At 42.1% G+C, this 18,411-nt stretch overlaps 2 protein-coding genes across 2 annotated transcripts; both read right to left on the reverse strand.

Annotated features, from left to right (window-relative positions):
- Positions 1-915: 915 nt before the first annotated feature.
- rergla (RERG/RAS-like a) lies at positions 916-8,429 on the reverse strand (the record flags this gene model as incomplete). Its single annotated transcript, XM_079522413.1, has 6 exons — positions 916-2,357; positions 3,404-3,545; positions 5,121-5,269; positions 5,745-5,818; positions 7,710-7,766; positions 8,378-8,429. 6 exons carry the CDS (start codon positions 8,427-8,429, stop codon positions 2,214-2,216), a joined length of 618 nt encoding a protein of 205 aa, XP_079378539.1. The 3' UTR covers positions 916-2,213.
- A 5,561-nt stretch (positions 8,430-13,990) lies between these two features.
- LOC306938562 (ragulator complex protein LAMTOR4-like) lies at positions 13,991-16,687 on the reverse strand. The gene is made up of 2 exons (XM_079522788.1): positions 16,507-16,687; positions 13,991-14,633 (listed from the first exon to the last, which is right to left on the reverse strand). The coding sequence occupies exon 2, from the start codon at positions 14,548-14,550 to the stop codon at positions 14,248-14,250; it is 303 nt and encodes a 100-aa protein (XP_079378914.1). The 5' UTR covers positions 14,551-14,633; positions 16,507-16,687; the 3' UTR covers positions 13,991-14,247.
- Positions 16,688-18,411: the final 1,724 nt, after the last annotated feature.

Here is an 18,411-nt window from a genome sequence, read left to right on the forward strand (position 1 = left end):
GTTAGTACTAGTCATAGAGTACTAGTAGGCATAAACACTTGTGTGCGGTCCAAAACACAGCCCAGCGCTTCCTACTCCACTGACAACCAATCACAGCGCTCCAAATTCCCTCCCATCATAGGAATAAAAAACTCGCTTCCTGTAGACTACTTTTATAGATGTTCCTGGTACCTCGCTTCCTGGAACTATTGCCAACATGCTTTTTCCCCACAGCTCCCCCTATGATCAAACCTTGTCAACAGAAAATAAATTACCATGGTTTAACTACACAAAACAAAACATATTACACTACATACACTACATTTTGGGGTTAAATATTCAACCATATTTTGACCAATATATTCCAGTGTTATCACCCAGTATGTTATGTTTATTTTTCTTCCAATACTCATACCAGGACAAGAAATACATTTCTTCACACATGTGGAGGTGTCACAATTCTTTACTTTTGAAACAATTTGGATACCAATACTTTTGTAGGCTACTTTTACTTGTTGAAAATGGGTGAAGCGCTCCTTTCAGTTCCTGCGTTTGGTCCCGACTGTAGGCTCCAATTTGACATTTTTGTCCGTTTAGGTCACCTGTGTTCTGTAGAATAAATAAGTATATATAAGTACAGGTAATGACGCTCGCCGCCACATAGAATGACTTCCATATGTCTGCTGTCATTACACGCTTTGCCTTTTTTAACTTTTACCCTTTGAAACGGACCGTTGGAGCTTTTTGATCACTGCAGCTGGACATTGTGTGTTTGCGGGGTCGATCATACAGAAAAAACATTACTAGTCAAAACATAGTTTTATTGAAAAATGCATATACATGCTCATAATGTTTGTACAAAAAGACAAGACAAAGACAAAAAAAAGTTTGAGAGTTTATTTCCATTTTTGTTTCTTGGCCATGTGTATTTGGGAGGGGAAGGGGGAGGGTAGCAGAGAAATACAGACAAATAAAATTGCTACAAACACATTCATACAATTTCCAACATACGGTAGTAGAGGAGTAGTACAACGACAACATGGGTGCTGTCAAATGAACATGTCTTGGGGCCTGTTTTGTTATTATTATAAGAGCAGTGGTTCTGGTTCTCAAAGTGGGGTCTGGGGACCCCCATGGCTACCTTGAGGGACTACCTATGTGAGAACCATATTTTAATTCTGAGGGGAAAAAACACAAAAATAGCACATTTTCAAGCTCGACTATTTTCGGCAAATATATTTAATGTAGAGTGAAAACTGAAAATACACCAGTATAGAGCCCTGAGAGACTCCGATCAACCAACTTTGGGTGTTTAAATTGTTTCAGAAAGCGCAATAATGTGATGATATTACTGAAATAATAAATCTCTGACTCAACTCCACCACATTCCTGCTTACAAACCGTGGTGGACAATACATCAAGTATTGTACTTAAAGGAGTAGTTCACCCAAAACGTGACTTTGTTCTGATCAATTACACACTCGAAGCCTTGAATTCATAGAGATTGTTTTGATTTTGTTGCATTCTTGAGCCAATCATTTGATGAACGGGTAATAGGTCAGTAGGAGACTCTCTGACATTGGTCAGCAAATTATTCATCCAGAAATGTGACAAAAAAAAACATCTGTGAATTTAAGGCCTATTTTTTAATATTTTTAGTTAAACTTTCCAAATTTCAGTACATACATGATATTAAAAAGAATATGCAATTTGCACCTTTGAATACTCAATGTATTTTTTTAAAAGCATGCACTTAAAGCGCTACTGTGTAACTTTGAGCGTTAATACAATGTGACTTATACAATCGGGGTGGTTGCATTTTGTCTCTCTGCTCTTCTATTGAGACATTTAGATTGTGTCAAAGATCATGTCTCACCTAGACATGACCTTGACCCTGAAGGTCAAGATTCAATTCATCCCCTGAGCAAGCAGGCAGGTTCCATTCATTAGCTCAATGGTATAAAAAAGAATGCAGCACTTGCGCAGGAAACCGGGTTCAAATCCAGGGTAGAAGAGGAAAGTTACATATAGTGCATCTTTAAGTATTCCTAAAAGCAAGTACTCTAGTACTATGACTCACATACACATTTGACTGAGCAACTTCCACTTAGTTGGGAGTAAAAATTCTGACCAGGAGTATCGATACCTTGACTCTGGTACAGCGGTTTGAGTAAATCCAACGATGCTCACAAAACAGTGAAAACACACACTGTGGGGACTCGAACCGTGGAGCTTCAGACCGATTTCCTCCGCTTGCCGAAGACGTTGTTGATGAGCTTGGCCATGGACTTGGATCCGCTGGGGCGTCGCCGCCGCTCCTTGGCCTTGCCTGCCATGCTGGCGTTGTGCACCATCTTGGAGAACATCAGCGCCACCTCCTGGGAGCAATTTGTAATTGTCGTTGTTTGATACATATATCAGATCTACAAGCTCACAACGTGTTACGAATGTGACATGTTGTGAGCTTGTAGATCTGCTATTTACAGCATGCAACAGCAGTGTGTATGAATCAGGCTTTAGGCATTTGGCAGTTCCGGCAGATCCGGAGCGACTTACAGGGAGCAATGTAATCACACAAAGAATGCAGTATCTCAGTGTCTGTCTAAACAGCATGCAATCTATTCTAAATAACATTCTGTGCATTTTAAACTACTAGAGGGGCCGCTACGCAGCCCTTATATGGCCTGCGTTGTTGAGGCAACGGTTGCTTAACAAAATAACAAACATTATACAACGGGTCGTTTTGAGGAAGCAATCAGATTGGTTGAAACAGAAAAGCACGGCTGAATTATTTGTTTTGATTAGCCGTTGAAATAACGTGGTTATTTCAACGGCTAATCAAAACAAATAATTCAGCCGTGCTTTTCTCTCAGAGCTCAGCAGACTCGGTGGCTAGGCTAGCTAGTTTCTTGGGACATTTGTGGTCGTAGTGACTACATCTGTCATTGAAAACTGTTGTATAATTGCAATATTACACGAGAGGGTGTTCTTTAACGTCATTAATGCACTTCTGCGATACCTTTCTGAACTCACCCTGTGGGCGAGTTCCTAAGGCACAGCAGGCACGCATTAATGACGTTAAAGAACACCCTCTTAGAACACCCTCTTGTGTAATATTGCTTAATTTAAAAATGGTTATGGCGCTAGCAAACCTGGGGTCCAATGGGAGGCTGTTCCAGAGTCTAGGAGCACTGATGGCAAAGGCCCTGTTACCATTGGTCACAGTATATACTGTATACCAGGTAAACAATGAACCTAGCCTCTTTCCCTCAACAAACATCTAAATGACAATCTGTACACTGAAATTATAGAATATATACCCGGTAAACAATGAACCTAGCAATGCTAGCATCTGTCTGAATACCATGCTAAATCTAAATTACATTCTGCAAGCCTACATTGTGACCAAGAAATCAGACCTCACCTGGTAGTGCTCGGCGGCTGACAGCTCATAGAAGTGGCAGCGTGTGTCAGAGGACAGGCGCTGGCCCTCCTCGCGTCGCACCTCCCTCATGTGACACAGGTCCTGCTTGTTCCCCACCAGAAACAGCACCGGGTCCACATCCCTGTCGAGACACAAGCCGGAGGAAAGAACCGAGTGTCAGTGTTGTCAGATTTTGTGATAGAAATAAGCAACCAGGTCGTTGAAAACAAGTCCAAAAGAGGCAGCCATAACAAGCTTGTACTGTAATAATCTTGAAATACTTATATATACTTATATGTATAACTACAATAATATTTGACTTTGACCAGCGGTGTTGCCATATCTGCTTAAGTGTAGTTGCTTATTGGGACAGAGTGGCATTCCGAGCACCACCATTCTGACTAAGTGGCTTCCGCGTGCGGCTAGGGTCAGGGACAGGGTTAGGGTTAGTAATGCGGCGAGTCGGAATGGGGGTGCGTTAACTTGGAATAGCAGGCTTCGGAATACAGGTTTGTAACTGTTGATTATTTGGGCTTGCTTGATGTAAATTAGTTTTCATGTCAGCCCAAATGGGGGTCAAATCTGGGTCAATGTATTTTGACTGTACGTACCCATATCTGAAAATATATTGTGGCATGGACCCCCATACAAGGTGTTTTGTAAAAATGTTTCAAAAATATCTACAAGCTCACAACGCATGGGAGCTTGTGGCAGCGGTGGCCGAACGGATAGCGGCGCGGTATAGATACCGGAAGGTTCCCAGTTCGAATCAGCCGTCCGACACGTTAAAATTACCACCGCTGAAATGCCCTTGAACAAGGCATCAACCACTACGATGAAATGTGTTCTATGAGCAGGGCCTGGCTGGAAACAAGTTCTTGAGCTTAGCCCAGATACCCTGGGTAAATATAGATTTCATTTCATTTCATTTCATTTCATTTCATTTCATCTGTTATTATAAAATAGCTGATATATAATGAACCGTATATGTACGATGTAAATAGCCGATGCTCATGTGGATTGAGGACCCATTCATCGCTAGAATCGCTTCTTTTGGGCTTGTTTTCATAGACCTGGTTGCTTGCTTCTCTCGTAAATTGTGGCAACACTGGTGCACAGTTAACTATTACATTGCATTAGTAGTACTGTACTTCAGTATGCCTACATTAGTTTTGCGTGGGCACAGTCAATTACATAAGCTACGGACGGTGTAGCATGGCCACCGTGGGAGAACACTCAACGAGGTTACGTAAGAAATGTTTTGCCGTTTCGCTTGAGTGAACAGTTTAGTATTACTGCTGTACACTGTATCGCAGCGTTTATTTACCTTTGCATTTAAAATAACAGATGAGAATCACATAACATCAGTTGGGAAACATTGTATATGTACTTTATGTCCAAAACCAAAAGAACCTGTATTCCAATGGAGTTAATGTGCTTATTATTTAGTCAGTTATTAAATTCACAAAGACCACTTTAATTCTTCCCCACCCTGCAAAAAACGAGCACAGGTTGAAACTGAAGGCAAACTTATACGGTTTCGTATTCATAAGGTTCTGCATCAGCCACACGACGTCTTACGTTGTCATTTAGTACCCTAAATAAACATTAAAATCCATAGACTTGGCTGGCAAACGATTTACGTCATGAGGGCTCTAAACAAACACTACACATCTACAGACCCACATGCTGTACAAGGCACAGTGTGCAGAATGACCTTTTGTTTCCCCCCGGGTGGATGTCTCTGATCAGGTGGATGATGGCTTTGGCGGTCAGGAAGGAGGAGCGATCGCTGATGTCATAGATCACCATGAAGCCATCCGCCCAGTGGATCTGATCGTTTAGCGTGGACTTACCCTCGCACGCCTGAAAGACAGACAGACAGACAGACAGACAGACAGACAGACAGACAGTTCGTTTTCAGAAACAACGTATGTTGCTATAAATAAATAACCCATTTCACAATCATATCATTCGGTTGTAATAACTTAAGTAATGCATTAATGTGTTCATATCTTTGCAGCTAGTAAAGGTGCGGCTGATTTGAATGATGTGTGCTGCTGGGTAGATTAACCTACACACGAATACACCATCGCTTATCACTTAGTCTAGTGTATGTTTTCTATTACTAATATTATGCTAATTAAATAGTAAAACTGTCAAGTAATTGTAATGGAGTAAAAAGTACAATATTTGCCTATGGAGTGGAGTAAGTATAAATAATCAACCAGTGGGAACACAGTCCAGTAAAAGTTCCGTAAGTACAGTACTTGAGTAAATGTACACATTTAGCATGCTATCATCATGATAATGGCGTTAATTACAGTTTAATTGGACTCACCTGTGAGCATGGGTCATACAGCTCTAGGTTGAGTTGTCTTCCGTCCATCGAAAGACGCTTTCTGTAAATACATTCTGGAAGGGGAAGGAACAGTCATGAAACATCCATTATACATCTGTTAAAGGACCACTTCACCCATTTTCAACATACATTATTTATCTTCATACAATTAGTCCTCCTCACTAATGCTCATTATGTTGTCAATGTCTGGCAGAAACCTCTCATCTCCTTCTAACCTTTTGAGTTTTTTCGAAAATGAACGCCCTACTTAATCATACTAACAGCATCACAAAAAAGCATCAAAAGTAAGATCTACAAGCTCGAAACGCGGGTCGAAGCGACGCATTTTGAGCTTGTCGATCTGCTATTTTGAATACGGGAAAGTAACAGCTTTGGACATAATGAAGTTTCCACCCGATAGGGACGAGTGTCTGTGTCTCAGAGGTGGGCTGTGGACAGTTCAGAAACCTGTCCTACCAGTGACATCATAGGTAGGCAGGTTTGATAGTTTCAAACAAGATTTCAATGTTTTGTTCTTATTTTGATTATTAATGTAAGAACAATGGCTTCTATTCGAGCATACTAACTTTCCAGGAAGAGAGAAGTTGCTGTTTCTATTAGAACCTGCAATCCCCATCGATGATGTCATTGGTAGGCAAGCCTCTGAACTGTCCACAGCCCACCAATGAGACGCAGAGTGTGCCATCGAGATAAGCTTGAAAATAAATAGGTGCTCCTTTAATCTCAGCTGCTGAAGCGTCCATCATCACCGCAGGGTGCCTGGCATCGACTATGCAGGTCTGAGTGAGTCATGCTGGTCAGATGCCAGACATTAACAAACAAACAGAGAGCGGACCAGTTTCAGGTGAAACCGGATTATATTGAGATAAAAACAAAGTGCACTATTGTTGAGGCGCCTTCAATGACAAACTGAGTCATTTTGAGTCATTCTACAAAAAGGCTAATAACTCTGAGAGGGTTCCATTTGTATCCTCCCACAGTTAAAGGTGGCGTAAGTAATATTGCTTTTCGTGAAGATAACTATAATTGTTAAATTATAGCCTATATAGCCTATACAGTGTTTGTTCAGTAACAGGGGTCTCCCTGTCTCTCAGGTAAACAGGGAATACATTTTCAGGACGGGATACTAATGTCATCCATTCAGGGGTTAGAACTGATACAGTACACAGGGTAAACCGGTGAAATTGAAAGTTGTTAATAAACAAAAATGTGAGCGGATGGAATTGGGATTGGAACACTGTAAAATTGAGGCAGAATGGCATTGGTATCGCACCTGAAAATGTATTCTCTGTTTATTAAAGAGCTTGAGAGATGGGGAGAATATGGAGCTTTAACTTTTTAACAAAACCTTTTTCTGTTTAACTCCAGTGGAACTAAATGAACCCATAAGGCTAAGGGCATCTGTCAGGGCATTAACTCATTCAATGTTTGAGCACCACTGATATATAGGTTCTTGCAGAAAACTGTCAGGATTTAGAAAACATTTTTAGAATTGGCCTCAAGTCTTAATGGTTAAATTATATGCCTTGTTCAAGAGTCTGATGTTAGCCAGGTGAGAGGCTGTCCAGGTTTCTGAACATCTTCCACACTGCTACCATCTACTGTACCTGCTGGTTTATGTGCTATGTAGATATTTTGCCTCTTTGGAATGTTTTTTTAACTGATTCTGATTGTTGAGGGGCGCTAGCCCCTACAATGCATGGCATTTGAAGAGGTTTATAACACTTATGATGTAAATCATTTGCCAGCCAAGTCTATGGACTTTGAGGATGTTACAATGTTTGTTATAATCCGATATAAATATAAATACACTTCACACAAGTGTCATTTCTTTGCTCCCGATTGTTACTGAAAAGGCTCATATTACAAAAACGATGGAGCTTGAGCTTGAACAAAACCTAATTCCGATTCTGACAAATGAATAACACATTTTGCTTTGTATACCTGTGGAAGACGCATACTCGCCGATGAATCTCTTGGTTAGGAAGCGGACAATGAGGGCTGTGAACACAATAAGAGGTGTATTTAGCATTGTCAGTTATACATGAAAACAAAAGCTCTCCAACTTGCAAAAAAGAAATGCATCTGAAGTTAGTCACTGCTCTTACAGGTAGGCTACACATATTAAAGTATGTCAGGATCCACATAGTGTTCCACACATTAACAATAACAATAAATTCAAAATAAATATAAGTAGGATCATAATCTCTCCATCTCTTTAGTAAACAGAAAAAACATTTGCAGATGGGTTGCCAAATCAGAGTTTCAATTGAATAGTGTTCCCATTCCAACTGTGTCTGTTCATTTGTGTCATGACTGTCATCACTCCCAATTCAAATTTCCACCTGTTTAGCCTGCTGTATCCTTGGAGATTCTCTCTCCTGATTGGTTCAAATTGCTGCTATATAATTTCTATAGCAGCAATATGGGCATATAGCATCATCTTAACCACATGAACCTCTGACCTCAGCATCCATATTCTGGGGGAAACATTAGCCAATATAGCCGATCTACAAGGCAAGCGGTGTGAGCTTGTGCAGAGCCTCAGCCAACTCAGGCACAATCGGGTTTAAGACAGGGCTTAAAAGTCTAGCTGGAACGTTTTACTATACCAGATTTGCCCACTCCTTCGCTTCCAAGAACCGCAAGTTTGATGTCGTTCATGATTCCACAATTTATTAACACGCCATAACAATAGCCAAAAAATAAGATGTCAGGGTTGTCACCGCTTCTTTGCACGTTCCATCCGTTGAAGTCTGGATACTGCGTGTTCAGGCTCAGCTCAACCAAGATCTGTGCGTAACTGCCTCTCCTCTCTGTTCCTATGTTCTCCCACTGCCTCTCCTGTGCTGCCTCTCTCTCTCTCTCTCTCCGATCAGAGACCAGCACTGCCTCTCTCTCTCTCTCTCTCTCTCTCTGAGCAGAGACCAGCACTGCAGTGAGCTTAACATGCGCCCCAGGGTTTTGTTTATACACATGGGGACTGAGACACTGCAATCCTATTGGCCAGCTGAAAGTCTTTGTTCTTTACAACACTGGTTCTCAAAGTGGGGTCTGGGGACCACCAGGGGTCCTGGAGGGCCGGGGTGCCAAAACTTCCAGGGGGTCTCCAGCAAAATGTGTTGATGTTGCATTAAAATAATTTAAAACACTTTTTTTCACTTAAAAACACACAAGGGGCTGCATCTATGATATATTATAATGCACAATAAAAACAATGTTTGTAATTCTCATACATTAGCAATGGGCTGGAGGAATAGATCCCACTTGTCCTCTTGTAGTCTAAGAATTAATGTTATGAATGTTTTTCCATGAAGTATATTTCCTCTGTTATGAATGCATACATGGTGGTATTGCTACTTTTGCAATAATCAAAGTGCTTCTTCCGCCACTACAAAGCCATATAGCGGCAGCCCTCACACACTTGCTTACTTCATGGTTGTCCATCGAATCCGATGATGAAGTCCACTTATGTCCTTAACGGTGCGTTTGTAGGTGGCATGTGTAGGTTGTAGTGGTCAGCTCAGTGGCCTTGTGGTTAGAGTGTCCGCCCTGAAACTGGGAGGTCGGGGTTCGATCCCCAGCCGGGTCATACCAAAGACTGTAAAAATGGGACCCAATGCCTCCCTGCTTGACATTCAGCATCAATGGGTTGGATTGGGGGTTAAAAATCAACTAATCATATTATTCCCGAGCGCGGCACGGCTGCAGCTCACTGCTCCTTGGCTGCTCCTTGGCTCCCTGACCGATCCAAGAGATGGGTCAAATGCGGAGAACAAATTTCACTGCGGTAACGTGTGTGACTAATCGTACGACTTTGACGGTAGTGGTACTGGCAGTCATGGGTGTGTCTCTGTTGCTGTCTTCTGGCAGTCCTGTCCTCCTCCAACCTGTGAGTTCCTTTGTGGCAGCTTGTAGAAGGGCAAGGGCTATCTGCAGCGAAGATGTGCAGAGTGAAATCAAAAGAGACACTAGCATAGAGTCTTGAGGGACTCCGCTCAACAACAACGTAATGGAGTTTAAGACACAAGTAGATTCTACTGTATGCATGCAGATCTGCAGTTCAGATCAGCATATAGGCGATATTTAGGCTTTCATTGTTGAACCACATAAACCCTCTAAGAAGTCTTAGAGAACCAGACTTTATTTACTACTGTACTTTGACCGGCTTTCTTCCGTCTAAACAGAAATTCTCTACTCACGAAGTAGCAGATCTACAAGCTCACGTAGATCTGCTATTTAGTGGCGAATGCCCCCCCCCCCCCCGCCCCCAAGACCTCATGCTGCCTGAGGTTCAAGTGGTTAAAACTCCCTTTGGTTCAGTTAAACATGGACCCTGTATGCGTTCACTGTTTACACAGCCACAAATCCCTCTCCTTACATAAGTGGAAGATAGGACTATACACACGCACGCACGCACGCGCGCGTCCGGCATCCCAGTAGCTGTACGAAACACTTGAGCCACCATGATCTCATTTTAATTGAGACAGACAGAACGACCGACCGACAGACAGAGGGAGAAAGAGAGAGGGAGTGTGTGTGTGTGTGTGTGTGTGTGTGAAATTTGTGAATGCGTGTGTGCGTGTGTGGGGCCAGCATGGATTACAGTCATTCCGTACTTTTTATGACTTAATCACAGAATATTAAGGCTGCTCATAGGCCATCATCTGGAAACTATTACTCTACAAGGAGGGGGTGGGGGGTATCACTTTGTTTTAAGTATAACCTCGGAGCCGGGGTCGGTGTGATGCAAAAATAGGTCCATTATTTAATGTGGAAACGAGGTGACCCATTTTACTCTTCGTCTCCGTCGGGTGGAAACCTCATATGTCCAAACAAAACTGTTATACTATTCAGGATTCAAATTTTATAAAAACAGCAAAAGTAGCAGATCTACAAGTTGTTGAAATGTGTCGCTCAGCACCACGTTTCGAGCTTGCGGATCGGCTATTTTTGATGCTTTTGTGTGTGATCGTTTACGGGTGGGAGACACAAAAATGTAGAATGTGTAGAATCTGGAGATAAAAGGTTTCTGCCAAACAGCAACATCTTCATGTAAACAATGTTACTTCAGAGGGAATGTAGAGGACCCAATTATATGGGTCACACGAGGAAAAATGTCCCCCTTTGCGTTAATTTATAAAAAATCACACCCGTGTGAACTGAGTGGTGCAAGGTCTTATATAGCCTGATCAGCTGTGGTCTGACGTAATGTCAGTGACCATAGTAACCATGCTCATTTTTTTGGTACGAACACGGGTACACGGGTACAAAGCCAGTTGTTGGAGTGGTTTACACCACTCAAAAAAAGAAAATGAAAAAATGAATGTAAAAAGTGGGCACCCTGGGTCACTATTTTGAAAGTGTTGTGTGGGCACACTATGTGTTTTAACTTACGTAACGTACGGCAAGCAATCACAACCCGTAGTTTTAAATAAAAAAGGTGTTTTGATCCACTCTGTCTCGGAATCTGGCATGATTGGCATTCATCTTGGATTTTCCTTGATTGTAAATGCGCAACAGCGCCCCTAGCGGTCAGTGGTGCGCAGCCAGTTGCCACTCTGCTACATATATATGGAACATAACCTACTGTGAAGCTGTTCACACAAAGTTTACCTAACTTTGCTACTACAGGGAAAACTCGCACATGTACATACATATCTTACTATTATTTTTACACTTTGATTGCTCTTTCTTGCACTCTTTATTCTTGTTTGCTGTGCTTGCTGTGGTTTTGTTGTTTTGAATGTTATGATATCTATGCTGCTGCATTGTCTGTAAGAAAGCCAAAACAAAAATAAGTTTTACTCTTATGTACCTGTACACAAGATGTAACAATAAAGTACAACCTTAAACCTTGAGACATCCTTGGCTATAGCCGGTGCTTCACACCACATCCTCCGGCTGGCGATGTGCACACCGTGGAGTAGGCTGTTGTACTCCACTCCTCCGCCAGAATCGCCCTGCGTGGTCGACAACAGACACAGAGAGAGAGAGGGGGAAATAAAAGCGAGTGAAAAGAGAGGGAACAAAAGAGAAGAGAAAATCCAATAGACACTGGAACATATGAATATGAATTACATTTCAAAAATCACAATGGTTCTTTCAAAAAGAACAAACTCCATGTATGTTGAAGTCTAAAGCAGTGGTTCACAAAAGTGAGGCTCACGCAAACCATTTGAACCACTTAAACCATTAGTTATACTTCGAGACAGAGAGAGAGAGAGAGAGAGAGAGCGAGAGAGACAGAGAGAGAGAGAGAGACAGAGAGACAGAGAGGTCCCTGGCACAACACATTTACAGATGGAGGTCCGTGGCCAAATACATACTGGATCAATTTGGGGGTCCTTGACATGAAAGAGTCTGAGAACCACTGGTCTATATACAGTATTATTCAACCTGTAACAGAGGTGTCATTTCGGAAAGCAAAACTAGAGGTGAGCAAAAGAGTCACCACTTAAACTCTATTTATGAAATAGTACAAGCTTGTAGGTGGCTATTTTCCCTGTTTTTGAAAGTATCTGATCTGCATTTGCACACAGGCATTGACCATGTGCGTGCGTGTGTGTGTTAGCTATTGATTACTAATGCACGATCTCTTGAGAACAAGGCGAGTCTCTCTTTCTCTCAATGATCTGGTGTGTGTGTGTGTGTGTCTCACAGGAATACACAGACCCCCCCAGGGAATGCTTCACGGACCACCTGCAAATAATATTAATTGTGTGCCCATCCCAACTTCCCAAGCTCATCCCTTAACAACTCCCTCGCCCAGCCAGACCGAGTAGACCCCAAAATACTCAAAAATATGATCTATTAAATCGCATTACCCACACTGTAAATAATTTCGTGTTCATATATTCGAACGGCTAAGGACTAGTAGTATTAATTCTTGTATGTAACACACTCACAGGACAGGTATCGGTTCCACTTCCATGAGGGAGTCCATCATAGCAGAAAGTCCCAGCCTCATAGTTCTCAACACATGGTGGTGCTGGTGGTGGTCCATCTATTTGGGAAGGTTACACATCGCATTCTGTAATCTATGATTTTCCTCCGATTTTGTTATAACAGATCTGTTGTATATTCTTCCATTCACAAAATGTGTACAAATTCAGCAGGAATCACAGCATTGTGCGTGCATTTTCTAATTAATATTCCTATTCAGTCAATGCACAAATGGAAAAATCAGCCTGCAGTGAACTGATGATTGTATCAGTGGATACATTATCGTACTCGGCTATTGTCCACAATCGTTACTATTTGAGATACCGTAATCAATTATTTTGCATAATCGCCACTCATTTCCATGTGGAAAAATTGTCATATATTTTCAAATACGAGAAGAATCTACAAGCTTGTGACGCGTTGTTTTCTTTTTACGTATAAAGTTATAAAATATGTCTGTGACAGTCCATCACTGCTTTGTATACTTAGGTTATTTGTCATATCTGTCCTGTGCAACTTCAAAGCCTTAAAAGCCAAGCAGAAATGTAATTTATATTCATATACTTACTGTATGTTCCAGTGTTCAAACAACAAAAAACACAATCTCAGGACATTCCGAATATCCTACGAATTCACCTTTTTTCAAAATAATTACTGTTGGGAATCCGGGCGATATGGTTCGGGCCTCTCAGTCAACAAGGTGAAAACGTTTTCTTTCCGGCAGGCAGGCGCTGGGGAGGTGTGTGACGTCCTGATGCAGCTGGAGCAGGACATTCTGGTCCCATTTGTACACTCCAAGAGAAAATTTGACGGACAAAACGTGCAATCTCTCTCCTCCTCTGCTCCTAATTTCGCCCCACAGATTTTATGTAAGACGACCATCACTTCATGGGGGTTCTTGAAATTAAAACGTTTGAGAACCATTGTGATACTGAATGGAACAGAGCTTTAGAGAAAGTCTTTCTCTGTGTTACCCACAGCCAGATTTTGAAATATCAACGTAAAGTGATCTGCCAATTCAGCAGTGATGGAAAGCTCTACATTTACTCAATTATTACTTGTTCACGTTTATTATTTGGATTAGGGCTGGGACTTTAACTGATTAATTTCAATTACAGAAACAATGACGCTATGAAAAAAATAATGCATTTTAGTAGCATTGGTTGCACCACAGAACCTCTCACGGGACAACTGGTGCATGCAATTGGAGAAGAAGCCGATCAGCATGGCCCAGTTGATAGGAAATTTATATTTTAAAAGAAAGTCACTCATTGATTCACTCGTATACCAAAATCTGTTTTATTTTGAATTTTAAAACAAATTATTTCGCCCGTAAATGCACAAAATATTAATTTAAACAAAATCTCAGTACACTAGCAATGATACTAGTTCAACAGATTACAACTCTTGATGAAAGCAGCAAATTAACCATGACCTCATACAGGACTGTATGAGGTCATGGTCAATGAGCAGTTCCTTTCAGCATCTCCCACTCTGGGAGGGGATTAGAGTGAAACGGGTGACTCTGGCAGCTTAGCTAGACAACCACGGGCTCTTGCTGGTTGTTCGGACGCTTTACCACAAATACTTTCTGACCAGACACCGTCACTACGTAGACAAAGTCTGCTAGAATGACCGACATGCGTTTGAAAAAAGGCTCTGCAGAACCATCTAAGCGGAAGCGGCAGGCCGTCCGGACCATCTGCATTATGACCCCCGCTGTATGCTCGTCATTCTCCAGCTCCCCTGCAGACGCCAACACGCCATCCTCACTCATCACCAGGTATCCCAGCTGGCCAGGGATTCGCTCCAGACCCTGTGTCAGTGCGGCTGTCGCCATTCTCAGTTGATCTTCTCAGAATATTATACTTATTCTTCGGCAAGTTGGATTTATGTATTTCCTCCTTTCGTATTTTTCCAAATCTGTTTTAATTGGAAAAAAAGAAAAAAAAAAGAGCCTTCTCAGGTCAAATATTCAGCCCGAATTTGGATATATTGTCGCTGTGGGGCAGAAAGTAGAAGTCCCATTGATTGATTGATTGAAATATTTATTACGTTTGCAGAATTACAGTACATTACATTTCAAGCACAAACTCAATACAAAGGCTGTTAACTGTGAGTGGACGACCCAATTAAGCATTACACTTGTTTCCAATAGGGTCCACAATGTTCAATTCATCAAAAACATTTAGAGACGTACAAATAGACACTTCTATATAGACAAAGGACAGAACAGGAATTCATCATAAAGGAGGTAAAAAGGGAAAAGAAACATATACAGTCAGGGAAAAAAGGGGTGGGCGGTGGGGGGGATTCACGTTCAGCTCCGTTCATTTGTTTGTTTTCCTTGGAGGAGCTGCGTTGGGTCCCCAAGTCGGCTCCGTGGCCGTACCTTGAGTTGGCTGTGTGGCCGTGACCATCTCTTGTGTCGTCCTTGTGTTGGGTCCCCAAGTCGGCTTAGTGGCCGTACCTTGAGTTGGCTGTGTGACCGTGACCGTCTCTTGTGTAGTCCTTGCGTTGGGACCCCAAGTCGGCTCAGTGGCCATACCTTGAGTTGGCTGTGTGGCCGCGACCGTCTCTCTTGTCCTTGCGTCCATGTTTGAGGGGTTCCGATTTTACAGGGGCCAGTTTCGAATTGCAGCCGTCCGTAGGTGCCCTTTGAGAGCGGTTTTGAAGGAGTCAAGGGATTTGCATGTCTTAATGACTGTTGGTAGGGCGTTCCACATTTTGGTGGCATAGGAGCGAAAAGAATTTAGTCCCTTGTTTGTGCCGAATCTGGGTTGTACATGGTTCGTTGCACTCCCTCTGGTGTTGTGGGTGTGGACTTTAACACTAAAGGAAGTATCTAGACAGGTACATGGGTATCTTGGTGTTGTATCGAATCTTGTGGACCAGACCCATTGCAAGATGCTGTACTCTGTCGTCGACCCTAAGCCATTCCAGCCTGTCGAAGTGGGCAGGGGTGAGGTGGGTTCGGGGGGCGAGGTCAAGTAGGAGCCTGACCAGTTTGTTTTGGGAAGTCTGGAGCCTGGTTTTAAGGGCCTTTGAGGTGCTGTGGTACCAGGAGGTGCATGCATAGTCAAAGAAACCCTGTACAAGGGCTACTGTGGACGACACACTGATAAAGCATTACGCGGCGTGTACTTAATTGTTTAACAGGGTCCACCTGTGGACTGTAGCTCAAATACTAGCTTGAGCTAGCATCATTCTTCTCATTAAGGAGCGACCTCCTCGAACGTTTGTGCACGCTTTCGGCTTTAGTGTCTACAATTTATTTTGTATTATCTTGACATTATGCTGCAAGTGGTAAATGAGCCAAATCAATGTTCTGCTGTGCATGATTGATAATTAGGGGCTAATCTCCCATAAATAGACAGCATGGTTAAGGCTACTACTTGTGCTTGGTTGGACTGAACATTACAAAGCCAGGTTTTTCTACTTTTTCTGCAGGCAATTTGGAATTGCCTAGATTTGTCAGATTATGTAAAACTATAAAGTTACTACGTAGTACAAATCAGCAAAATTATACGGATAGCTTCACACGCTCAACTACCAACAACACATTCTACCGACAGTGGACGTGTGTTACAGTGTTGGTCATCTAAACGTTAAATGATAGTTTGTTAAGCAGGTGGGTAGCCTACTCGCTAATTTACGCTCAGCTGTTTTGCGCTAGATGAGTTTCGAGACGAAATGTTTGCAAGTGAACTACTAAAGTTATAGTTTGTATCTGACATATGGGGGGGACAAAGTGACAGACAATAATACACTAGTTGTTGGTGTAGTTTTCTGTTACCTGGCTGGTTGGTCGTCACCAGGGCACTATGGAAAGGCCGGGAGAGGAGATGTGTGACTGTGTGTACTGCTCATGGTGCTGCTCCGTCTAGTATGTTTGTCAGCTGAGCTCTGCGCGTTCGCGTTGAGAGGGAAGGGAGGGGCATGGCACATGGGAGTGCCGCAGGCACGTGGTGGGTGTGGCTGTGCTGGGGGGATGTCTGACAAAATTACAATGCACATTTTGGGGGCATTAATAATCAACAATCAAGTATTCAATCAGTCAATCTTTAGATAGAAGCCCTCCCTGGCTGCAATTCACCCAGCCATTCTTGCCATTTTCAAAGAGAGAAAGACAGATCTGTAATATGGGCTGCCATATGAGCTATTGTATTTTCATTTTTCACTCATTTGACCTCTGAAACCTCATTGATCAGAGCGTCTCTAAATGTTTTTGATGAATTGAACATTGTGGACCCTATTGGAAACAAGTGTAATGCTTAATTGGGTCGTCCACTCACAGTTAACAGCCTTTGTATTGAGTTTGTGCTTGAAATGTACTGTAATTCTGCAAACTGTTAATAATTTTTTTCAATCAATCAATCAATGATTTGAAGATAGCCTTGCTCATTGCTTACTTAATACTTATAAGTTGAAATAGGCCTATTGTGTAGCCTATAGCCGTTGTAGTCAGATAGGGTACCCAGGGCCAGATTGGAGAATAGGTAATGGGATTCTTGTAATGCAGTTCTAGAAGGTAGAAGGGTCCTACCTTATAGGGTCCATAAAATAGGCTATGTCGTGTATTGAATGATTCAATCCATACACAAACCTTCTAATTAGGCCTAGACCCATGGGTGCCAATACAACATAGCAGCCTGGGTGTGGTTGATATGCAATGCATATACTAGGCTACTGTGAATGCACTGCAAATGTTTCAAGTGTGTCTCTGTGTACAAATAAAGAAGAGTACAATTCTAAAGGCACTGTAGACCAGGGGTCCAGGGGATGTAGGCCTACAGAATTTTCCTTCTATACTGTCTAAAGCAGGGGTCTTTAACAGGGGGTTCGGAACCCCTAAGGGGTCCTCAGAGATACTGTAGGACCCCCTTGTGTGACAGGAACTCGCATCCCAATTCTGGGGGAACATTATAACCAAAAATCACACCCGTGTGAAGTGAGGGGTGCTAATATATTAAAGTCTAACTCATGTTGATTAGGTGATGTAATGGTGATGTAAAACAAACAACAAAACAAACAAACATTAAACGCCATTAACAATAAAGAGACGATATGACGTAATGAGGCACATTATGACGTAAATTTTCCCTTCATTGTCAATGGCGTTTACAAAACAAACATTGAAGCCTATAGGAGGGGCTAGCGCCCCTCAAACATAGCAGATCTACTGAGAGACCTTTTGATCTTGTAGATCGTCTATTTTTGGCAAAGATGTTTGATGCAGAGGGAAAAAAGATTAAGAACCGAGCCAAAGGTCAAGTTTACAAAATAGTCCTATTGAGGGTTTAACTCTTGGGACTGAGGCCGATTCTAAAATCGCCTTCTAAATCCTGAACTAGGCCTAAGTTTTCTGTAAAACTTCAAATATTTATTAAAAAATCACACCCGTGTGAACTGAGTGGTGTAAGGTTTTATATAGCATGATCAGCTGTGGTCTGACGTAATGTCTGACGTAATGAAATCACACCCGGATGTGATTTCACAACTGGCTTTTTTTGTGCAGAGAAAATGACCATGGTTGCTACGGTCATCCAGTTCACCCGGGTGTGATTTAATTACGTCAGAAATTATTTTGAACATAGCAACCATGCTCATTTTTTTCTGCACACAAAAGCCAGTTGTAGGAGTGGTTTACACCACTCAAAAATAGAAAAATAAATGTTATGCTGCTATATACTGAAGGTAG

Source organism: Electrona antarctica (assembly GCF_951216825.1).
Source record: "Electrona antarctica genome assembly, chromosome: 15".
NCBI lineage: Eukaryota > Metazoa > Chordata > Actinopteri > Myctophiformes > Myctophidae > Electrona > Electrona antarctica.

Coding starts and splice junctions, on each gene's coding strand:
- LOC306938562 (XM_079522788.1), bottom strand. CDS start 14,550: ATGGCGACAGCCGCACTGACACAGGGTCTGGAGCGAATCCCTGGCCAG.